This window comes from Thamnophis elegans, chromosome 10, assembly GCF_009769535.1.
Source record: "Thamnophis elegans isolate rThaEle1 chromosome 10, rThaEle1.pri, whole genome shotgun sequence".
NCBI lineage: Eukaryota > Metazoa > Chordata > Lepidosauria > Squamata > Colubridae > Thamnophis > Thamnophis elegans.
Genome location: NC_045550.1, coordinates 21264275 through 21281889, shown reverse-complemented (window position 1 = coordinate 21281889; position 17615 = coordinate 21264275). Strand labels below are relative to the sequence as shown.

The 17615-nt window shown below is 41.7% G+C and overlaps 1 protein-coding gene across 1 annotated transcript in view; it reads right to left on the bottom strand.

Moving 5' to 3' along the window:
* Positions 1-7655: 7655 nt before the first annotated feature.
* The window catches only part of ITPRIP (inositol 1,4,5-trisphosphate receptor interacting protein), a 41698-nt gene continuing 31738 nt past the window's right edge, over positions 7656-17615 (bottom strand). Inside the window, exon 2 of the mRNA XM_032225374.1 lies at positions 7656-10588. Coding sequence (XP_032081265.1) covers positions 8938-10575 — 1638 coding nt within the window. The 5' untranslated portion in view covers positions 10576-10588 and the 3' untranslated portion in view covers positions 7656-8937. The remainder of the gene's footprint in view (positions 10589-17615) is intronic.

Sequence of the window (17615 nt, the reverse complement as noted above, 5' to 3'; positions counted from 1 at the left end):
AGTTTTTAAAAGTATATTTCTTGCTAAAACTTTAATAAAGCTTTTCACAGATGTTCAATGATACCCTGAAGGAACTTGTGGATTTTTTACAATGTATTTTGTTTCTCCTGAGAGACTTGTTACAAGACTGTGACAAAACTAGAAATAATGCTGACAGGGAAAGATGACAGGTATTTTCCACTTCCATCATGTAATTACTTAAAATAACTGAAGTCAGAGGGTTGTTTAATAGACCTATTAACTGGAGGCTGTATTTTACAAGGAATCAGTTATATAGCATATTGTTGACATGAATACAAGAAACATTTTTTAAGTGCAGAAATTGCCTGCAAAAAGAATGCTATCAGAAAATGGACATTTTGACACCATTGATGGCCCAAAGGATTTTTCAATCTTTTTAGCAAAGTCCAGTTTTGCAGAGTTATGGTTTTTAAAAATGTAGACACAAAGTTTTCAACAGTTTTTCTTATTCTTGGGATTTGCATTATAGAATTTCAGTTCTCCATGCATGGAGGAAAAATTCTTCAATGGGCTGCAGAAACCATGCTGAAATCTTCAGGTTTTGAGCTCCATTTCTATAGCCTTCAGAAGAATTTGGGCTCCCCTCTATTCCTGCTACTTGCAAACCTCCTTGGCAGCTTCCTCACTGATTTTCTGGGAAAACTAGCAAAGATTGCAAATGGCAATCTCTTGATCCTGCAGTGTTTGGCAACCAGTTGTAAATGAGAGCCAATCACCAAGTGCCTAAAATGCACTCAGGTTATGGGGTGGGTGTGGAGGAACACCTTTAATTTGGCTGAAAATGTTTATAGGCCATAAAGCACTTTTTCCAAGGCCATCATAACTTTGAATGGTAGCTAAATGACCAGTCATAAGTCAAGGACTGTGTGCTGTATATTTATTTAATGAGATTGCCATACTGTTTGCTGTTGGAGATTAGACTTGTTTAACTTTTATTCTTAATCTAAACAAAAGCCTCAACAAACAGCCTTGCCCATTTTACACTGGAAGAGCAGCTATTTATATGGGGATGGATGGATCAGATATACCGTTTATGATGGGTGAACAGATCCAATATACCCGTGATGGCAAACCTATGGTACGCGTGCCACAGGCGGCACGCGGAGCCATTTCTGAGGGTACACAAGGCGTTGCCCTGTCAGCTCCAGCGCGCATGCATGCGCTCACCAGCTGATTTTTGGCGGTTTTTCGCTCTCCGGAGGATTCCCTAAAGCCTTCAAAGGGGGAAAAACAGCCTAACGCAAACCAGAAATGAGAGCTGCCTGCATGGGGGGGGGAGGGGACAAGCGGAAAGGAAATAATAAAAGAGGCTTCTTTCCCTTTCGCTGGCTGCTCTGTTTCCCCACCCTCCCCCGTGCTACTAAAGGGGATTCTGCCTGATCGCTGGAATCCAATTCTTTCCTTGCTGCTTGTCTCCCCCCCTCCCGCTTGCAGGCAGCTCTCTCCTCATTTCCCTTTGGATTCCAGCGATCAGGCAGGATCCCCTTTAATAGCATGGGGAGGGGGAAAACAGAGCAGCCAGCCAAAGAGAAAGAGGACCCTTTTCTTCTTTCCTTGCCGCTTGTCTTTCCCCCATGCAGGCAGCTCCCTTCCTCATTTGTCTATTGACTGTAGTGCCCAGGATCCTCTTTGATAAGCGGGGTGGGGGTGGCAACTGGGCTCACACCTGTCGGAATATAAAGGGCCCAATCTTTACACAGGAGAATAAGGGAAGGTTTTTGACACAGGAGCTCAATTGAGCATCTCCCACCCCAGTCTCTGCCCATTTGTGGCAGAGCAACTTCTCGCTGGGTGTTAGCCAAGGGGAAACAGCCAGAGCAGTGAGTGGCAGAAGCCTTGAGCAAAAATGCACGGTCCACAGAGTTGACGGGGGGCATTAATTTATGTGGGTGGGCACTTGAGTGCGTGTGATAGCACGCACACGGGTGTTTTTGGCACCCGCGGCGAAAAAGGTTCGCCATCACTGCAATATACATTAGAATCTAGTGATCAGAACTGGAATTTATTTTTTTATCGCTAGATCTTTTGGGAAGATTCCATAGAAGTTATCAATATAACTCGTGACAGAAAATTTCAAAGCTTAAATATTAGTCACATGAAATGTTTTCCAAAATTTGTTCATATTATAGGACAGAGATTGCATAATTTTCTATTTCTTTATAAAGTTCTCCATTTGCCTCCCCCTCCCCCAAGCCACTAGGAACATTTTTTTACAGGGTCCAGTAATGTCATCACTTGGTGACCCTTTTTGGTATCTTCTTCATACCTTTGTAAAACTTGTGGCCGCAAATGTCCACTGTACTGTTAAAACTAATTTAACACATTGACTAGTGACAGATGTTTGTTATTCCTGAAAATTCCCACTACAGCATTTTAGTCAAAATTTATGTCATTGGCATAATGACATCATATAAATAATATAAACTGTTATTGGTTTAATAAAGTCAGGCAAATAGCAAGAGTTTTGACAAGTCAAGGTCTGTTCAAGCAAAGATTCATTGTATTCCAAGAGTGCATGAACAGTTTACATAGCAGCATTATTTAGACTTATTTAAACACTGTTAAATCAGATCAGGAATAATTTGACTATTTCTGTTGGTAAAGAGAAGCACTGCATGAAAGATGGACTAAGGATAGATATAATTTAGTATTTAGTATTTATTAGGATTTATAGGCCGCCCTTTTCCCTGAGGGGACTCAGGGCGGCTTACAATCATTAGGGAGGGGGTGCAATTCAAAAATAAACAGTATGTGAACAAAGTAAAATAATAAAAACACAACTTGCATTCAACACTCAACACTCGGGTGGGGCAAATTAGAAGCTTATCCCCAGGCCTGTTGGGATAGCCAGGTCTTGAGGGCTGCGCGGAAGGCCTGGACGGTGGTGAGGGTGCGTATCTCGACGGGGAGGTCGTTCCACAGGGTCGGAGCTGCAACAGAAAAGGCTCTCCTCCGTGTAGTCGCCAGTCGACATTGACTGGCAGATGGGATTCGGAGGAGGCCCAGTCTGTGCGATCTTATTGGTCGGAGGGAGGTAATCGGCAGAAGGCGGTCTCTCAAGTACTCAGATCCACTACCATGAAGGGCTTTAAAGGTGGTCAACAACACCCTGAAGCGCACCCGGAGATCAACAGGTAGCCAGTGCAGCTCGCGGAGGATGGGTGTTATGTGGGCGAACCGCGGTGCGCCCACTATCACTTGCGCGGCCGCATTCTGAACTAACTGCAGTCGCCGGATGCACCTCAAGGGCAGCCCCATGTAGAGCACATTGCAGTATTCCAGCCTAGAGATCACAAGGGCTCGAGTGACTGTTGTGAGAGCCTCCCGGTTCAGGTAGGGTCGTAACTGGCGGACCAGGCGAACCTGGGCAAATGCCCCCCTGGTCACAGCCGACAAATGATGGTCGAAAGTCAGCTGTGGGTCCAGGAGGACTCCTAAGTTACGAACCCCATCTGAGGGGTATAAAATTTGACCCCCCAGCCTGATAGATGGAACATTGGCCAAATTGTTGGGAGGGAAACACAACAGCCACTCGGTCTTGTCCGGGTTGAGTACCAGTTTGTTAGCACTCATCCAGTACTTAACGGCCTCAAGACCCCGGTTCATCACGTCCACCGCTTCATTGAGTTGGCACGGGGCGGACAGATACAATTGCGTATCGTCCGCATATTGATGGTATTTTATCCCGTGCCTCCGAATGATCTCGCCCAGCGGTTTCATGTATATGTTAAATAGTAGGGGGGATAAGACCGAACCCTGCGGCACCCCATATTTTAGGGGCCTCAGGGACGATCTCTGCCCCCCCGACCAACACCGACTGCGACCTGTCCGAGAGGTAGGAGGAGAACCACTGCAAAACAGTGCCTCCCACCCCCACCTCCCGCAGTCGTCGCAGAAGGATACAATGGTCGATGGTATCGAAAGCCGCCGAGAGGTCAAGGAGAACCAGGATGGACGCATGGCCTCCATCTCTGGCCCTCCAGAGATCATCGGTCAATGCGACCAAAGCGGTTTCTGTGCTGTAACCGGGTCTGAAGCCCGACTGGAAGGGGTCAAGGTAACTAGCTTCCTCCAAGGCCCGTTGAAGCTGGAAGGCCACCACCTTCTCAACAACCTTCCCAACAAAGGGAAGGTTGGAGACAGGACGGTAGTTATTTAAAATGGCTGGATCCAAGGATGGTTTCTTCAGGAGGGGTCTCACCACCGCCGTTTTAAGTGCGGCGTGGAAGTGCCCCTCCCGAAGGGAGGCGGTTACGACCGCCTGGATCCAGCCACGTGTCACCTCACTGCTGTTGGCAACCAGGCAGGAGGGACACGGGTCCAGAATACAGGTGGAGGCACTCACAGCTCGAATGGCCTTGTCCACATCCCCAGAGGCAACATCCTGAAACTCAACCCAGAGATGGTTTGCCAAGTAATCCTCTTGTGTCCCGGCTGGATCTGCAGCAGTGGAGTCCAAGTCCGACCGAAACCGAGCAACTTTGTCCGCTAAGAATTGGGCATAATCCTCAGCTCTACCCTGCAAGGGTTCCCCCGTATCCCTCCTATTTAGGAGGGAACGGGTTATCCTAAACAGGGCGGCTGGGCGGGACTCAGCGGACGCAACCAAGGTGGCAATATGAGATCTTTTTGCTGCCCTAAGTGCCCTGATGTACTCCTTGGTGCAAGTTGTTAGGAGTGCTCGGTTCGACTCGGACTTATCGGACCTCCACAAGTGCTCTAGGCGTCTCCTCCGGCGCTTCTTCTCCCGGAGCTCCTCGGTGAACCAAGGAGGTCTCCGGGATCCACTGACCCGGAGGGGCCGTAGTGGCGCAATCCGGTCAAGAGACTCCGATGCCGCCGAGTACCAGGCAGCAGCCAGAGTCTCCGCCGAACTGTGGGTGAGAGTATCAGGAATAACCCCAAGCTCCGTCTGGAACCTCGAAGGGACCATAAGTCGCCTGGGGCGGAACCACCTGGTCGGTTCCTCCTCCCTACAGTGGGGGTTTGGCCTCCGGAAGTCAAGCCTCAGTAGGCAGTGGTCTGACCACGACAGGGGTATGGTCTCATTACCCCTCAGACCAAGATCACACATCCACTGCTCCGAGAGAAATACGAGGTCGAGCATGTGACCCGCTGAGTGGGTTGGGCCCCGAATTACCTGGGTCAAGCCCATGGCTGTCATGGAAGCCATGAACTCCTGCGCCCCATCAGAGTGTTCACCAAGCGATGGCAAATTGAAGTCCCCCAGAACCATAAGCCTGGGGAACTCAATTGCCAGCTCGGCTACTGACTCGAGGAGCGAGGGGAGGGCTGCTGCAACGCAGTTGGGAGGCAGGTACGTTAGCAGCAGACCCACTTGACCCTTGAGGTCCAACTTCACCAGCAGAGTCTCACACCCGACAAGCTCCGGAGCAGGGATCCTACGAGGTACTAGAGACTCCCGGATAACAATAGCCACCCCGCCACCCCTTCCCTGGGCTCTCGGCTGATGAAGCACCTGAAATCCTTCTGGGCACATCTCTACAAGGGGGACTCCCCCTTCTGTGCCCAGCCAGGTTTCAGTAATACATGCCAGGTCTGCCCTCTCGTCAGAAATTAAGTCCCGGACGAGGGGAGCCTTGTGAACAACAGACCTGGCATTTAGCAACAGCAGCCTGAGACCAGGGTCCTGATTACTTGCGCCATCTGGCCTTGGAGTGGGACTCATAGGGCCGGAAGGAGGGATCTCTGTAATATAGCGAGCCCTCCTTCCCCAGTAATGGCCAGCCCTAAAGTCCCCGCCGTATCTGCCTCTCCCTGTAGTGACCGTAATGCTCCGACCCACTCCCGTGGCAGTAATCCCCCCAACCACCTCAGTGGCCCCCGCATTCCCCAGCAGGCCCTCCGAGTCATACATATTCATTCACTCACCCAAACAATCCCCACGTAATAGTTAAAAACAAAACAAAATACAACAATTATTACAATAAAAGTGGGAACATTCACTCAAACAGGCATAACACAAACATATCCCATACTAAGGCAGAAGGAAGAAGAGAGAAGAAAAAAGGAAGAATTTGTTAAAAGAGTAAAAAAAATAATGCGCAGCTCTTAAATTAGGATTGGATTGCGAGTTCAAAGAGTTCAAGGGGAGCCAAATGGCCCTCATCAGGTGGTTCTGCAGCTAATAGTGATGACGTAGGGACAAAGCCTGAGTCACGGGGGAACAGGCGTCCGCGAGAGTTATAATAGTGGTGGTCACAGTCACAGTTCCAATTAGTCTCATAGGATGGCCAGTCCCTACTGACTTCCCAGTCACGTCCTCTCGAATAATCCTGGTTTGCTAGGGAAACCGGGAGTTCATCAGGCCGGGCAATGTTAGTCAGAAAGTTTAGCGGGAGTTCAGTAAGAACATACAATGCCATCATCTGTCTACCCGCAGCACAGTCCCAGAATCTTCTTTCGGGGAGTAAAACCCCCCCAGGGAGTTCCCAGAGGCTTCCCACTAAAAATAAGTAGGGTGACAAGATGAAACCGATGTTAAAGTTGTCAGAGGGGGCTACCGCTGTTCGCAAAATAAGACTTACTTCCTCAGCGTCAAATGGCTGAGATAACACGAGAGCCACTGGAGTCACCAAAGCCAATGGGGTCATCAAGATCTGCACAGTCCAAGAGTAGTCTCTCTGATTCTTCGTCCCTGCTACAAGCAAACAAAGCAGGGGGGTGGAGCGGGCGATGGAGCCGCCGGGAAACGCCGTCGCCGCCACCAAGCTGAGGCCCCTCTCCTCGCCGCCAGACAGCTGAGGCAGTCGGAGCAGTCCGGAGGCCGCCGGAACTGCCAGAATCTGCGTGGTCTGCAGTCGCACGGTCCATACGGTCTGGGGGTGGTCCCGGGGATGGTCCCGCAGTCGCAGGATGTTCTTGCTGTAGTCCGGCAGGATGGGGAGGCAAAATAAGCAGTGGAGCGGCCGGCAAGCACCGTCGTTGATGTTAGGTTGAGACTCCTCTCCTTGCTGCCGGGCGGTCAAACCAGCATAGGAGCTGCTGAAGCCGCTAAGATCTTTGCGGTTCGGGGTTGCCCCCAGAGTGGCAACCCCTGCCGCTGGCTGGTCTTTTCGGGACCCCTGGGTCTTAAGCCTCCCGGGCCGGCTTACCATATTATTTTTAGCGTTGCTGCTCAAGGTTTTTTTCGGCATTTTTCGTCAGATGGCTCAGGACGAAAGGAGCCTCGCAGCCATCTTGAACTCGCACATGCGCACAGACTCAGTGATTTCCAGAAGCTATAGAAAATTGTTGATTACATTCTGGTAGAACACAAACAAATCTTAAAACCAGTAGTTTGCTTTTAAAAAACAGTGGTTTTTAGTTATACTGACACATAATTCTGAATAAATATTGATAAATATATCAATTGATAAATATATCAATTTATAATTTGATAATGAATATGCAAATATAGAATTGCCCAATCTGTGTAACTGCTATAGAATTAGGTCTGAAGGGATAATTTAAGCTACTGAGTCTGATTTGCTGCTCAGTGCAGGAATGATTCATGTCACTGCAAAACTACATTCAGAATTATGTGTCAGTATAACTAAAAACCACTGTTTTTTAAAAGCAAACTACTGGTTTTAAGATTTGTTTGTGTTGTACCAGAATGTAATCAACAATTTTCTATAGCTTCTGGAAATCACTGGTGGCCACAAAAAGTATTAATAAATGCATATGATGGGGTGGGTGGGTGCTGTAGTGGTGAAGGTACTGGCTTGGAAACCAGATGGTGATTTTAGGCCTCCTTCAGGCATGAAAGGTGGCTAGGTGACTTTGGGCCAGTTGATGTCTCTCAGTCTAAGCCACCCAATGGGAGTGGTTGTTGTTGAGGGGAAAATAGGATTCAGGAAGATAAATAATGTTCACCACTTTTAATCTCTCTCTCTCTCCTCTCTCTCTCTCTCTCTCTCTCTCTCTCACACACACACACACACACACACACAATGATAGCTTGTATATAGATAAGTGATCTTGTCTATAGTATTTCTAATTCAATCATTGGTTTTTAAGCAGTCTTCACTTCAGACTATTCATTGACTTTTGCTGCACAAAAATAGCAATTTGGCCCTTTTTCCTCTGAAAATTAGTAATTGCCATTGGAACAGAGTGGCAAAGCAAGCCTCTTATGTAAGAAATAGAAGGAAATGCAGTCCAGAGAGCAGAAAGTCAAAAACAAAGTCCCATCTTCCAAGTGAATGGACTTTTTAAAAAGCATTTGGCTGATAATAATCCTGGCAAAGCTCAGATTTGGGGATTTAAAGGGGTGAATTCATTTCACTGAAGATGGGCAAAGTTGGATCTGCTCAAGAATTTCTGACTCCAATATGTCAAGCCTATTAAGTTGAGATCCCTTAGAAGTAAGCTGTCCCAAATTTAGTAGGATCTGCTTCTAAAGGCATTATTTGGAATTGCACTGTCAAATGCATAAAGTTATACTGAACCATTATTTTCTACATATATCTAAACTAACTTAAAATTACATTTAAAAAATCTTGGTAGTAGAGTTTTATGCCAAAGGAAAGGAACAAAACAGAATATATATTACTTAATTGTACATCATCCTTCTCTCATTAACTATGTTAGACCTTGTAAATAAGGCATTCTTTGTCAGTCTGGCTATGGTACTTTGCCACAGCAGCAATAATAAAACACTTAACACATATACCGCTATATTCTTAAAACTGTAATATAATAAATTAAAAATGTTCTTCCTTGCTTAAGCTCATTACAACAAAGAAATGCACAGTGGTAAAAATGTTGAAAGTTGCATAAATATCAGCCCATTGGAAAGAAAATGAAAATGGTATTTGTCATATAGATATCTGTAAATTCTACCACATGTATACATCTTCTCCCATGGGGAGATTTGCATATACTGTATGATGGCAGTCAAAGGAGGAGCTCTCAGAGAAGATCTTTATTTAGTGGAGTTGCCCGTCCATTTGGAACATGCGTGGAATATTCATTAATTAAAGCCAATGTATTTTTAAGCATCTCATGGAACATGTCCATAGCTTTTCTGTAAGTGTTTCGTTGCAATACTAAGGGCCGGAAAAGATTCAGTGGTTCTGCCTTTTGAAACTTCACTGGAACACCCAGTTCCTGTGGCAGATTTCTATTTCCAATGAAAAAATGGTAAAGTCTTTTTTCTTGCAAGCTTTTCTCCAAAAAGTTGAGTACATCTTGCAGCCTGGCCTCCAGACAGTCAGAAGTCCACGCTGAACTAGGATGGATTTGTAGTAAATGCAGTATTACTGTTTTAAAATGGTAGTTTGTCAGGCTACTCGGTTCTGTCAGACTGCACTGTTTTCCATGAAGAAAAGACAAAATCTGGAGGCAACTGAGATGGCAAGGATTAGCAGGCAAAGTTTTGGAAATAAACTGGATATATCTCTTCTCGTACACAGTAAAGGTGAGAAACCAGTGAGTGTTGCTGGTGAAGCTATTGAATGGAAAGTGAGAGATAAAATATACATCAGAATCTGCATATTGTACCACAGGCCTGAGATTGAATGTGATGGTTTTTCCAGACCTGAACTTGATTTTCAGGGCACCTGGAGTATCCAGGTGATTGAAAAGCAGACTGAATTCATACTTGTGTGCAATTTTATTCCATCCCTTGGTAAGTGCCATCTGGAACCATGTCATAACCTGGTCAGAATCAAGATACTGAGTGTCTTTGGAGCAAAGGAGATCTTCCATATGGTTACTCTGCCTAGTTTGGCTTGCTTTGCTATGAAGCAGACAAAGTAAATCTTCCCCCAATTTAGTTTTATCACAGATACAACTTGATGAGTTATCATATGACCGGATGATTTTTATCATACCATAACTTCCTTTGTCTGGTAGAATAGACTCTCCCGAACACCAGGTCTCAAATTGGAAACAGTATGGCTCTGGGGGATTAAAGGGAACAATGAAATCACAAGTAAAAGGCTTATTTGCTCTCCAGTTTTCATACATGCTCCCAACTCCTATAGACTCTTCCACTTCCATGTCAGTATCTCGGTTACACACACTTCTCAAAGCTTCTAATAAGTCATCTGCAAAGCCTTCCACAAGCTCTCGGTTCCTAGCAATATCACTTGTCACATTCTGGAGGCATCTTTCATAAAAACTGTCCAATGTGACTTTGTCTGGTAGAATAAAACCCTTGAATGTTCTTCCCAGGACATTAATTTCATCATCATCTTTGGTATAATCTTGCCAGATCCCTTCCTGGTAATCCTGTCTCCAGAATTCAATCAGAAGGAAGACTATCATGGACAAAACAGTCCAGAAATTCCAAGAAAGGGAATCATGGTCATACTGTTTTTCTGATCCAGTCTTCTCCTCTGAAGAATCTACTGAAACATCTTGTGCTGCTAGTTCCTGCTCCAGTTTCAGCTGCTCTAGCCTCAGGTTCTCTTCACGCTCTTTCATCTTTTCAATGATTTCTTCTGTGTTTTCAAAAACAGTAACATTTTCCTTTGGGAAGAGAAGTGGATGGTTGATAATAGCTGTTATTACCACCAAGCACACCCTGAAGAATCCGGCCGGCATAATAGAATCTTACCTGTGAGAGAAACAGAGTTAGCTTTGCTAATAACAGAACATAGGTATGAAGAAATATATTATTGGTATTGCTGAAATAACTGTCTAATACTTTTCTTACTTTTCTCTCTAGTTCTAAAAATGTCGATATTAGATATAGAAAACAATGATCTTTATATCACGTATAAATGTTAGTATATTTCAGGAATTTATTTAAAGAAAATAGGTACTACCAAGAGAAAGGGGGAGACATAAAAATATCAATTTCAAGCAAAAATTGGATATTAAATTATAAACCTCACAAGAGGAGTAAAAGAAACAAATAGCAATGTTCATTTTGTCAACGCTCTATTTAATATTGCTACAATGATGAAGTGTATGAAGATTATTTCCATTGGTGTCAAGAGACTAAATTTATTTTATAGCTAATGAGATGCAAAAATACAACTCCTTTGAAAGTTCAGAAGAAACAAAGCAAAACAAAAACCCTTAACTGATTTTATATGTGGATATCTTAAGGCTGTATTAGTTCTTACGGTTTGGCATATTGATCTAACAACCTGTGTGCATTCTAAAATAAGGGGAAAAAGAGCGCTCTCTTTAAGATAGAAAATTGTTACCTCTCCTAGTACAGTACACAGTATTTTCAAAGATAATAGCCTTAAACCCACTATTTATTCCCCCTTTGTATTTGTAATTGTTTTGCTTCTAAACTTTCATTGAGGCAAACATTCTTCACAATAAGGAAAGTGCTAGCTTACATAAGCATTCAATTACACACGTGTGTGAACTGATTTGATTTTTCATGAAGCATTATCTATAGAAACTGATCTTAAATCATTCACATAAGCAAGTTGAAATGGATGTTTGGTATTATGCAACCAACACTCTACACATGAAACAGTTCTGGCTAATAAATCATACTAGTTTTAATATATCTGTCCTCTAAAGAAATATGGGCTAGATTTCAATCAGACTGGCTGCACATGAGTTGGGCACATAATTGTCATCTGCTACACAAGGAAAGTCAGTGGGAAGTTGGCAGGTCGCAAGTCGCTCCCATTACTTTTTTGCTTCCTTATGCTTGCTTCCCAGTGTCTGGCCAGGGCATTTCCCCATGCTCTGTAGCATCTGCTTGCAATAGTTACTTTCCTAGGACAACAACCAACCCATCTACCCATTCATGCTCCATAGCACCCACCAGCCTTTCTGTGGCTCTAAACTATAGCTCTCACCCATCAACCTGCTTGCCTGTGGTTTCTGCCTTTTGCCACATCACAGTCACATCACAGTACTTCCAGAACTGCTGTTGCTGTGCAATGTGGCCATGTGGCATGTCCTGCTTTACAAACACATTGCATAGTGATAGAAATTCCAGTTCTATCATAATCCAACCACTACCTGTAGGCGTTTTGAAAATTAAAGAAGCATTTTCCAAGGGCCATTTGGCCTTTATGTTGGTTTTAACTAAATGATGCTTAAGTTGTGTTAGATTTTTACTTATTTTTATTATGCACATGTGACTTTTAATGTTTTGGTCTTGATTTTGTAACAGCATTGTGGAGTCATAGTTAATGTTTGAATTTTTTTCAATGATGGCTCCACAAACACATGAATAAGTAGTCTAAATTATCTAAATCAGTAGTTACATTATTAGTTATTAAATTTATATTCTGCCCATCTTGCAGTTCAAGGTGACTCTGAGAAACTTACCATGTAATAAAAATACGGATAAAAACAATCATAAATATAAAAGCAGGTTAAAATTACAAAGCATTAAAACAAAGTTTAAAAAAAACCGGGTTTGAAGCAGAGCAATGATGGAATTTTCTTATGTTACTGCACCAACCACCTCTATTCAACAATGGAACAATGCATCCTTGTACCAAAACTATCTTCCACAAAGCCGAGATATACAGAAGACTCCTAACTTCATCTTCAAGGGAAACTCACTATTTTGGAGTTGTGCACAAATAAGAACAATTAATCATCTTCTTTGCATGACAGCATACAGTGTAACACAGTAATTATTAGGACTGATTGCATTAGGCCTGGAAAAACCAAGTTCAAGTCCACTATGATTATGGTAATATAGGGCTCACTGCTTCTCAGCTCAACCTATTTCACAGGCGAGTGTTCTGGGGATAAAATGAAGATATCCACCCCCCACCCCACGATCAGGTATCCTCCACAACCTGGAAACAGATAGGAGGTAAATAAGCAAAACAATTCAACATGAAACCTATACCTAGATTTAGAAATTTTCCACCAAGTCAATCTCAAGTCATGAATTTCTTATTAAAGCACAGCACAATTCTGTACTTAATAAAATTAGACTTCCATTACCAAATAGGTCTCAGCTCTATATTCCAATAGTGCCATGTTTATCATGGACAGAACATTTGGGAGTTGGTGCAAGTTATCCATTATTGGAAAGCTTACCCCCAGTCTGTTCCAACCTGCAACACATTGGTGTGTTGGAACAATAATTGTCAGAATCCCCAAGCAGAATGACCCAGTTCTGAGAGTTGTAGTCCCAGATGCCCATTTTGAGAAGGGTGCTCTGTATCATGCGATCTCTTTCAGAAAAGCAATCTAATCAACATTAGATAAATTATGGAAGAAATTCACAATTTCTATATCTGTGAAGCAGAATTCAGATGACTATATTTAAAGAAGGAAGGGCTAGATAAATTTGCTCTTGCAGATCCTGAGAAGCAAAAAAACCAGATTTACTTGCTATATGACTCTCGGCTGGATTTTCCTAGTGAAATCATAAATTTCAGAAGACTCTCACACTATTACAAACTAAGCTACCAGAATTCTGCAGGCAGAGTCTTGCAAACTGCATTTTAACAACAAGCAGAGGGAATTGGAACAAAAAAGAATGTTGCCTATTGCGATTATATGTATTAGATTTGTATGTAATAGGTGGGAAAAAGTAGGTTTGGGCCCAAAATTTCAAGATACATAGAGGACAATGGTATAAATTTGATGATACAGGAAGGGACCTGAAGGATTACTGATCCCTAGCAAAAAAGCATACTAACCCAGGGTGAGGCTTAGAAAACAAGGACAAGATATAAATGAAATGTCCAAAGATGTAGATTATTAGTGTGTAAATTTTAATAGGGAATATCACAAAGTGAAACAGGATTTTAAAAATTAAACTATAAATTACACTGCCAACCTGCATCTTTATCTGTTCACAAGAAATCTCCAGGATTTCCTTTTCTGGGCTGTTATTAAAAATAGAACAGTACGTACTATGCATACTTTGAGAAGCAAATATAACACTGCCAATGTTATCTTCTCTGAGGGATCCTGATCTCAAACCTGAGCAAATGCATGTGGCTTGTGATAAGAAAGCATTGTGTCTAGTTAATAAAAATTATAAAGTAATTTAAATAAAGTCAGAGGGCAAGATTTCATGGCCATTTATTGGTGAAACTATTTTGCAGTTATTTTGACAATGAATATAGGTTTAATATTTTGCAAGTGTCTATATTCATTGCCTCACACTAATAATTTTAACAAAACATACATGATTAAGATAAGATGTGAAAAACAATGTGCATTTAAAGAGATTCAGCAGTGGCTCTTTTCAAACATCCCATGAGGGTGATGTCCCAAGTGGATGATGAATTTCAATGAGTATGTAGAGTTCTCTTGACAGTTTTCGTGGGTTGTTCTGGTTTTTTGGATGTAGTTTTGGAAAATGAAGACTACCAAAGAGCAATACCCAAACCAATCCCAAGAAGCCTTTTAATTAACCAAAGACCTCAGAGAAATGAAGTAGCTGAAAAGATAACTAGATTGATAGTGGCAGAAAACCAAAAAGAATGTGACTGAGCACTGGTAAAAGCTTACATCAGAGCCTACATACTTCTGATAAGTGCAGTGAAGCACCAGTTCTTGCATAGTAGTTTTTTTCAATTACCTAGGCTCTTTGAGGGAAGAATAAGCAGAATAAGACCTTGAGGCTCACTGGGTGGTTTTGTAGATTTTGTGATAGCGTTATTTACATTTGCTTTATGTAAGATGTAAGTTGTACAGAATTCAATATAGTATGTGAGTCTAGATCTTGAAATGCTATCTGGGATTTTTTTTCCAGTTACTGGACTGACAAAGTAGTCAGAGTTTTCTGGAACAGGGTTTTCTTTTCTGGAACAACATCTATGGCTTGGATATATAATGCTTCACGTTCCTTTGGGCATATAGATGGTATAATAGAAAGAAGAAATAACCCTGAGGAACAGGAAGAAGAGCTAAAAACTAGGCAACTGATAAAACATAACTGATCCTGGGATAGAAATGTAATTCAAGAAAGTATCTCAGACAAGACTCTTCTAGTCTTCAGGGAGATCAGAGGGAGGGAGAAGCACATTCAGACTTGCAAGATTCTATTAGTATAACCTTATAATAAAAGCAATGTTAAAATGGGAGAAAGACTATTATCTTTCTATCAGCTATTATCAGCTATTATCTTGTTATGTTTTTACAAATAGAAATTTATGACCTTAAGAAATGCATCAAAGGTGCTAAATTTCATAGAAACGAGAGCAAGATTTTTCAAGTTTTAAAAATCAATTTTAAGCATACTCTGTCAGAGCAGAATGAAATGAAACCTGTAGTATTACACCCACTATATGTTCAGCAAAATTCATGTATGGAGAACAGAGGGTTGTATAAAAAGTAAGGATAGTTGAATTAGGAGTTAGTTGAATTGTTGGAAGGTAACAAGCTAAACAACAATTAAGTGGACAAATGGTAAAATGAGTTACTTCTCTCTGCTCTCAAGATCAATGCTGGGACTGAGATAAATATTAGTCTGCTCACAAGATATTAACGAAGAATTCAGAATTCGTTCTTCATGTTATTTTATATCTATATGATACAAGCCTGTTTTCCCCTTTTTCAGTATGATGATAGCACTGTTGCCATTTGCAAGAATAGACTCCAAGTAGAATTTTGCAAGTACCCACATAGGGAATGACGTGAATTTACCACAGCATTCCATCTTCAATACTGTATACGAAAATTTATTTCACAATCTTTTAACTCGGTCTAGAAGTCAAGCTTTAGCCAGATCCAGTGCACAAACCTAGCAGGATGAGAAGAGTATTCGGAAACAAGCTACATCTCAATTCTGCTGCAGGCAGGGAAAGCCATATGCGAAATAAACAGCAAGACAAGCTGGTAGATTACCTCTTTAGGCAATGTATCATTTTAACAAGTGATGTGGTACGTTAATGCTCCATCAGCATTCATTTCTGAAATTAAAGGTGTGGTTAATTTCCTTGTGTATAAGAAGTATGATGCATAATCCCCTTAATCTCAGTGCTGACAAACACAATAAGCTTGTTTAATATTTGTTAGTCTGCCTGTGTTTGCCAACTGGTGAATGGTATTAGCTAGAATAAAGCATAGTCTAATTATACTCCAATTGTTGGGTGTGTTAGAAAAAGAGTGGCAGTAAGCGCATGTTTTATAGTTCTGTACTCAGTTTCTGCTCTGAAGTGATTAAGCTCTTCATTTTTTATTCTGCTGCTAATTTTGAGATAGGAAAAGGCCTTGAGGATTAGTTTTGGGACCATAAGGGTCTCTTTTAATTTTCTTTTCTCCAAGCTTTTGTATATTCCTAAGACATTTGTTACAATCTCAAGAGAGAGATAACATTTGCAGGAAGATCATGGACAGCAGGGCTGCAATTTGCACATTAATGGTGCATAATGCAGCAGTTTTTGAAACAACGGGGAGTTCCTTGTAGGGATTTTGCTCCACCTAGGACTGTAAACAGATTGCATAATTTTGCTTTCCCATTTAATGTTCTGGTGATATTGCAGGATCCAATCTTCTCTCTAGCTAATTTCCCTGAAGATGGGCATCAGCTCCTCTGGTTCTGGTGTCCGAGCCAGATTGGATTCTGTAACATTATCCTGGGCCTTCATTCTCTAGTAATATGTTTTTAAAAAAAATCTGTGATAAATGTGTGTTAAACTAAAGAAATCTTTATTAGAAACAAAATATTTGAAGATTCATGCATTGACAGTTGATTACACAGATTTTAACCAAGTATGATTTTAAACACTGATTAAAATTAGAGTGGACTGGAGACATTAAACTTAGGGTGGAGAATTGCTGTAATGAGTTGACTGCTGGCATGAAATGGAACAGAAAATGTCTGCATTCAAAAATTCTCAACATATAAAAAAAACATAGGAACTTCAAAACATTTAAACTTGTTAAGTCCCAGACTTAACTGTACCAAAATAAAGGTTCTCACTGTCATAGGAGAGAAGGAAGACTGTCAAACAACAAGTATTCACATGAATAGGATTACAGCAGAGATCTATGTTTCCTAGAGTGTAAAAATAGTATATTTAAGCATAATTTAATGCTTTATTAATATACAAAATATAATTAAGGTAAACTACGTTCTACTCTTCTGTTTGGAATTATACCGATAAAAGGAAACTAGGACTGTGTGAACTGAAACAGAGGCTAGGTTTATTTTCATACAAGTAAATCAGGGGTGAAATCCAGCAGGTTCTGGAGAACCTGTAGCAGAAATTTTGAACAGTTCGGAGAACCGGCAAATGCCACCTGTGGCTGGCCCCAGAATGGGGTGGGAATGGAGATTTTGCAGTATCCTTCCCCTGCCATGCCCACCAAGCCACACCCACAGAACCGTTAGTAAAAAAAAATTGAATTTCACCACGGAACTAAACCAAACATTACTCTACACACAGACAAAAAGTGTTAATATTAAGGGTGAGTGTTAATCACACATACCTATACTCAATTTAATCCAGTTATGTGAATTATTTAAGAGATTTTTAAAAATTATGTATTTTGTATAGCTTTTCTGACATACTTTTTTTTTAACATCTCATTTAGTTTTCCTGAATAAATATAGTATGTACTTAGAAGTCTAGGTTAAACTTCTTTATACTCTTTTTATAATCTGATTTTTCTCAAATACTAAAAAAGTATTTGGCATAGACCATAAAGAAAATGACCTTGAGGAACAAAGGCAAGAAAGATTA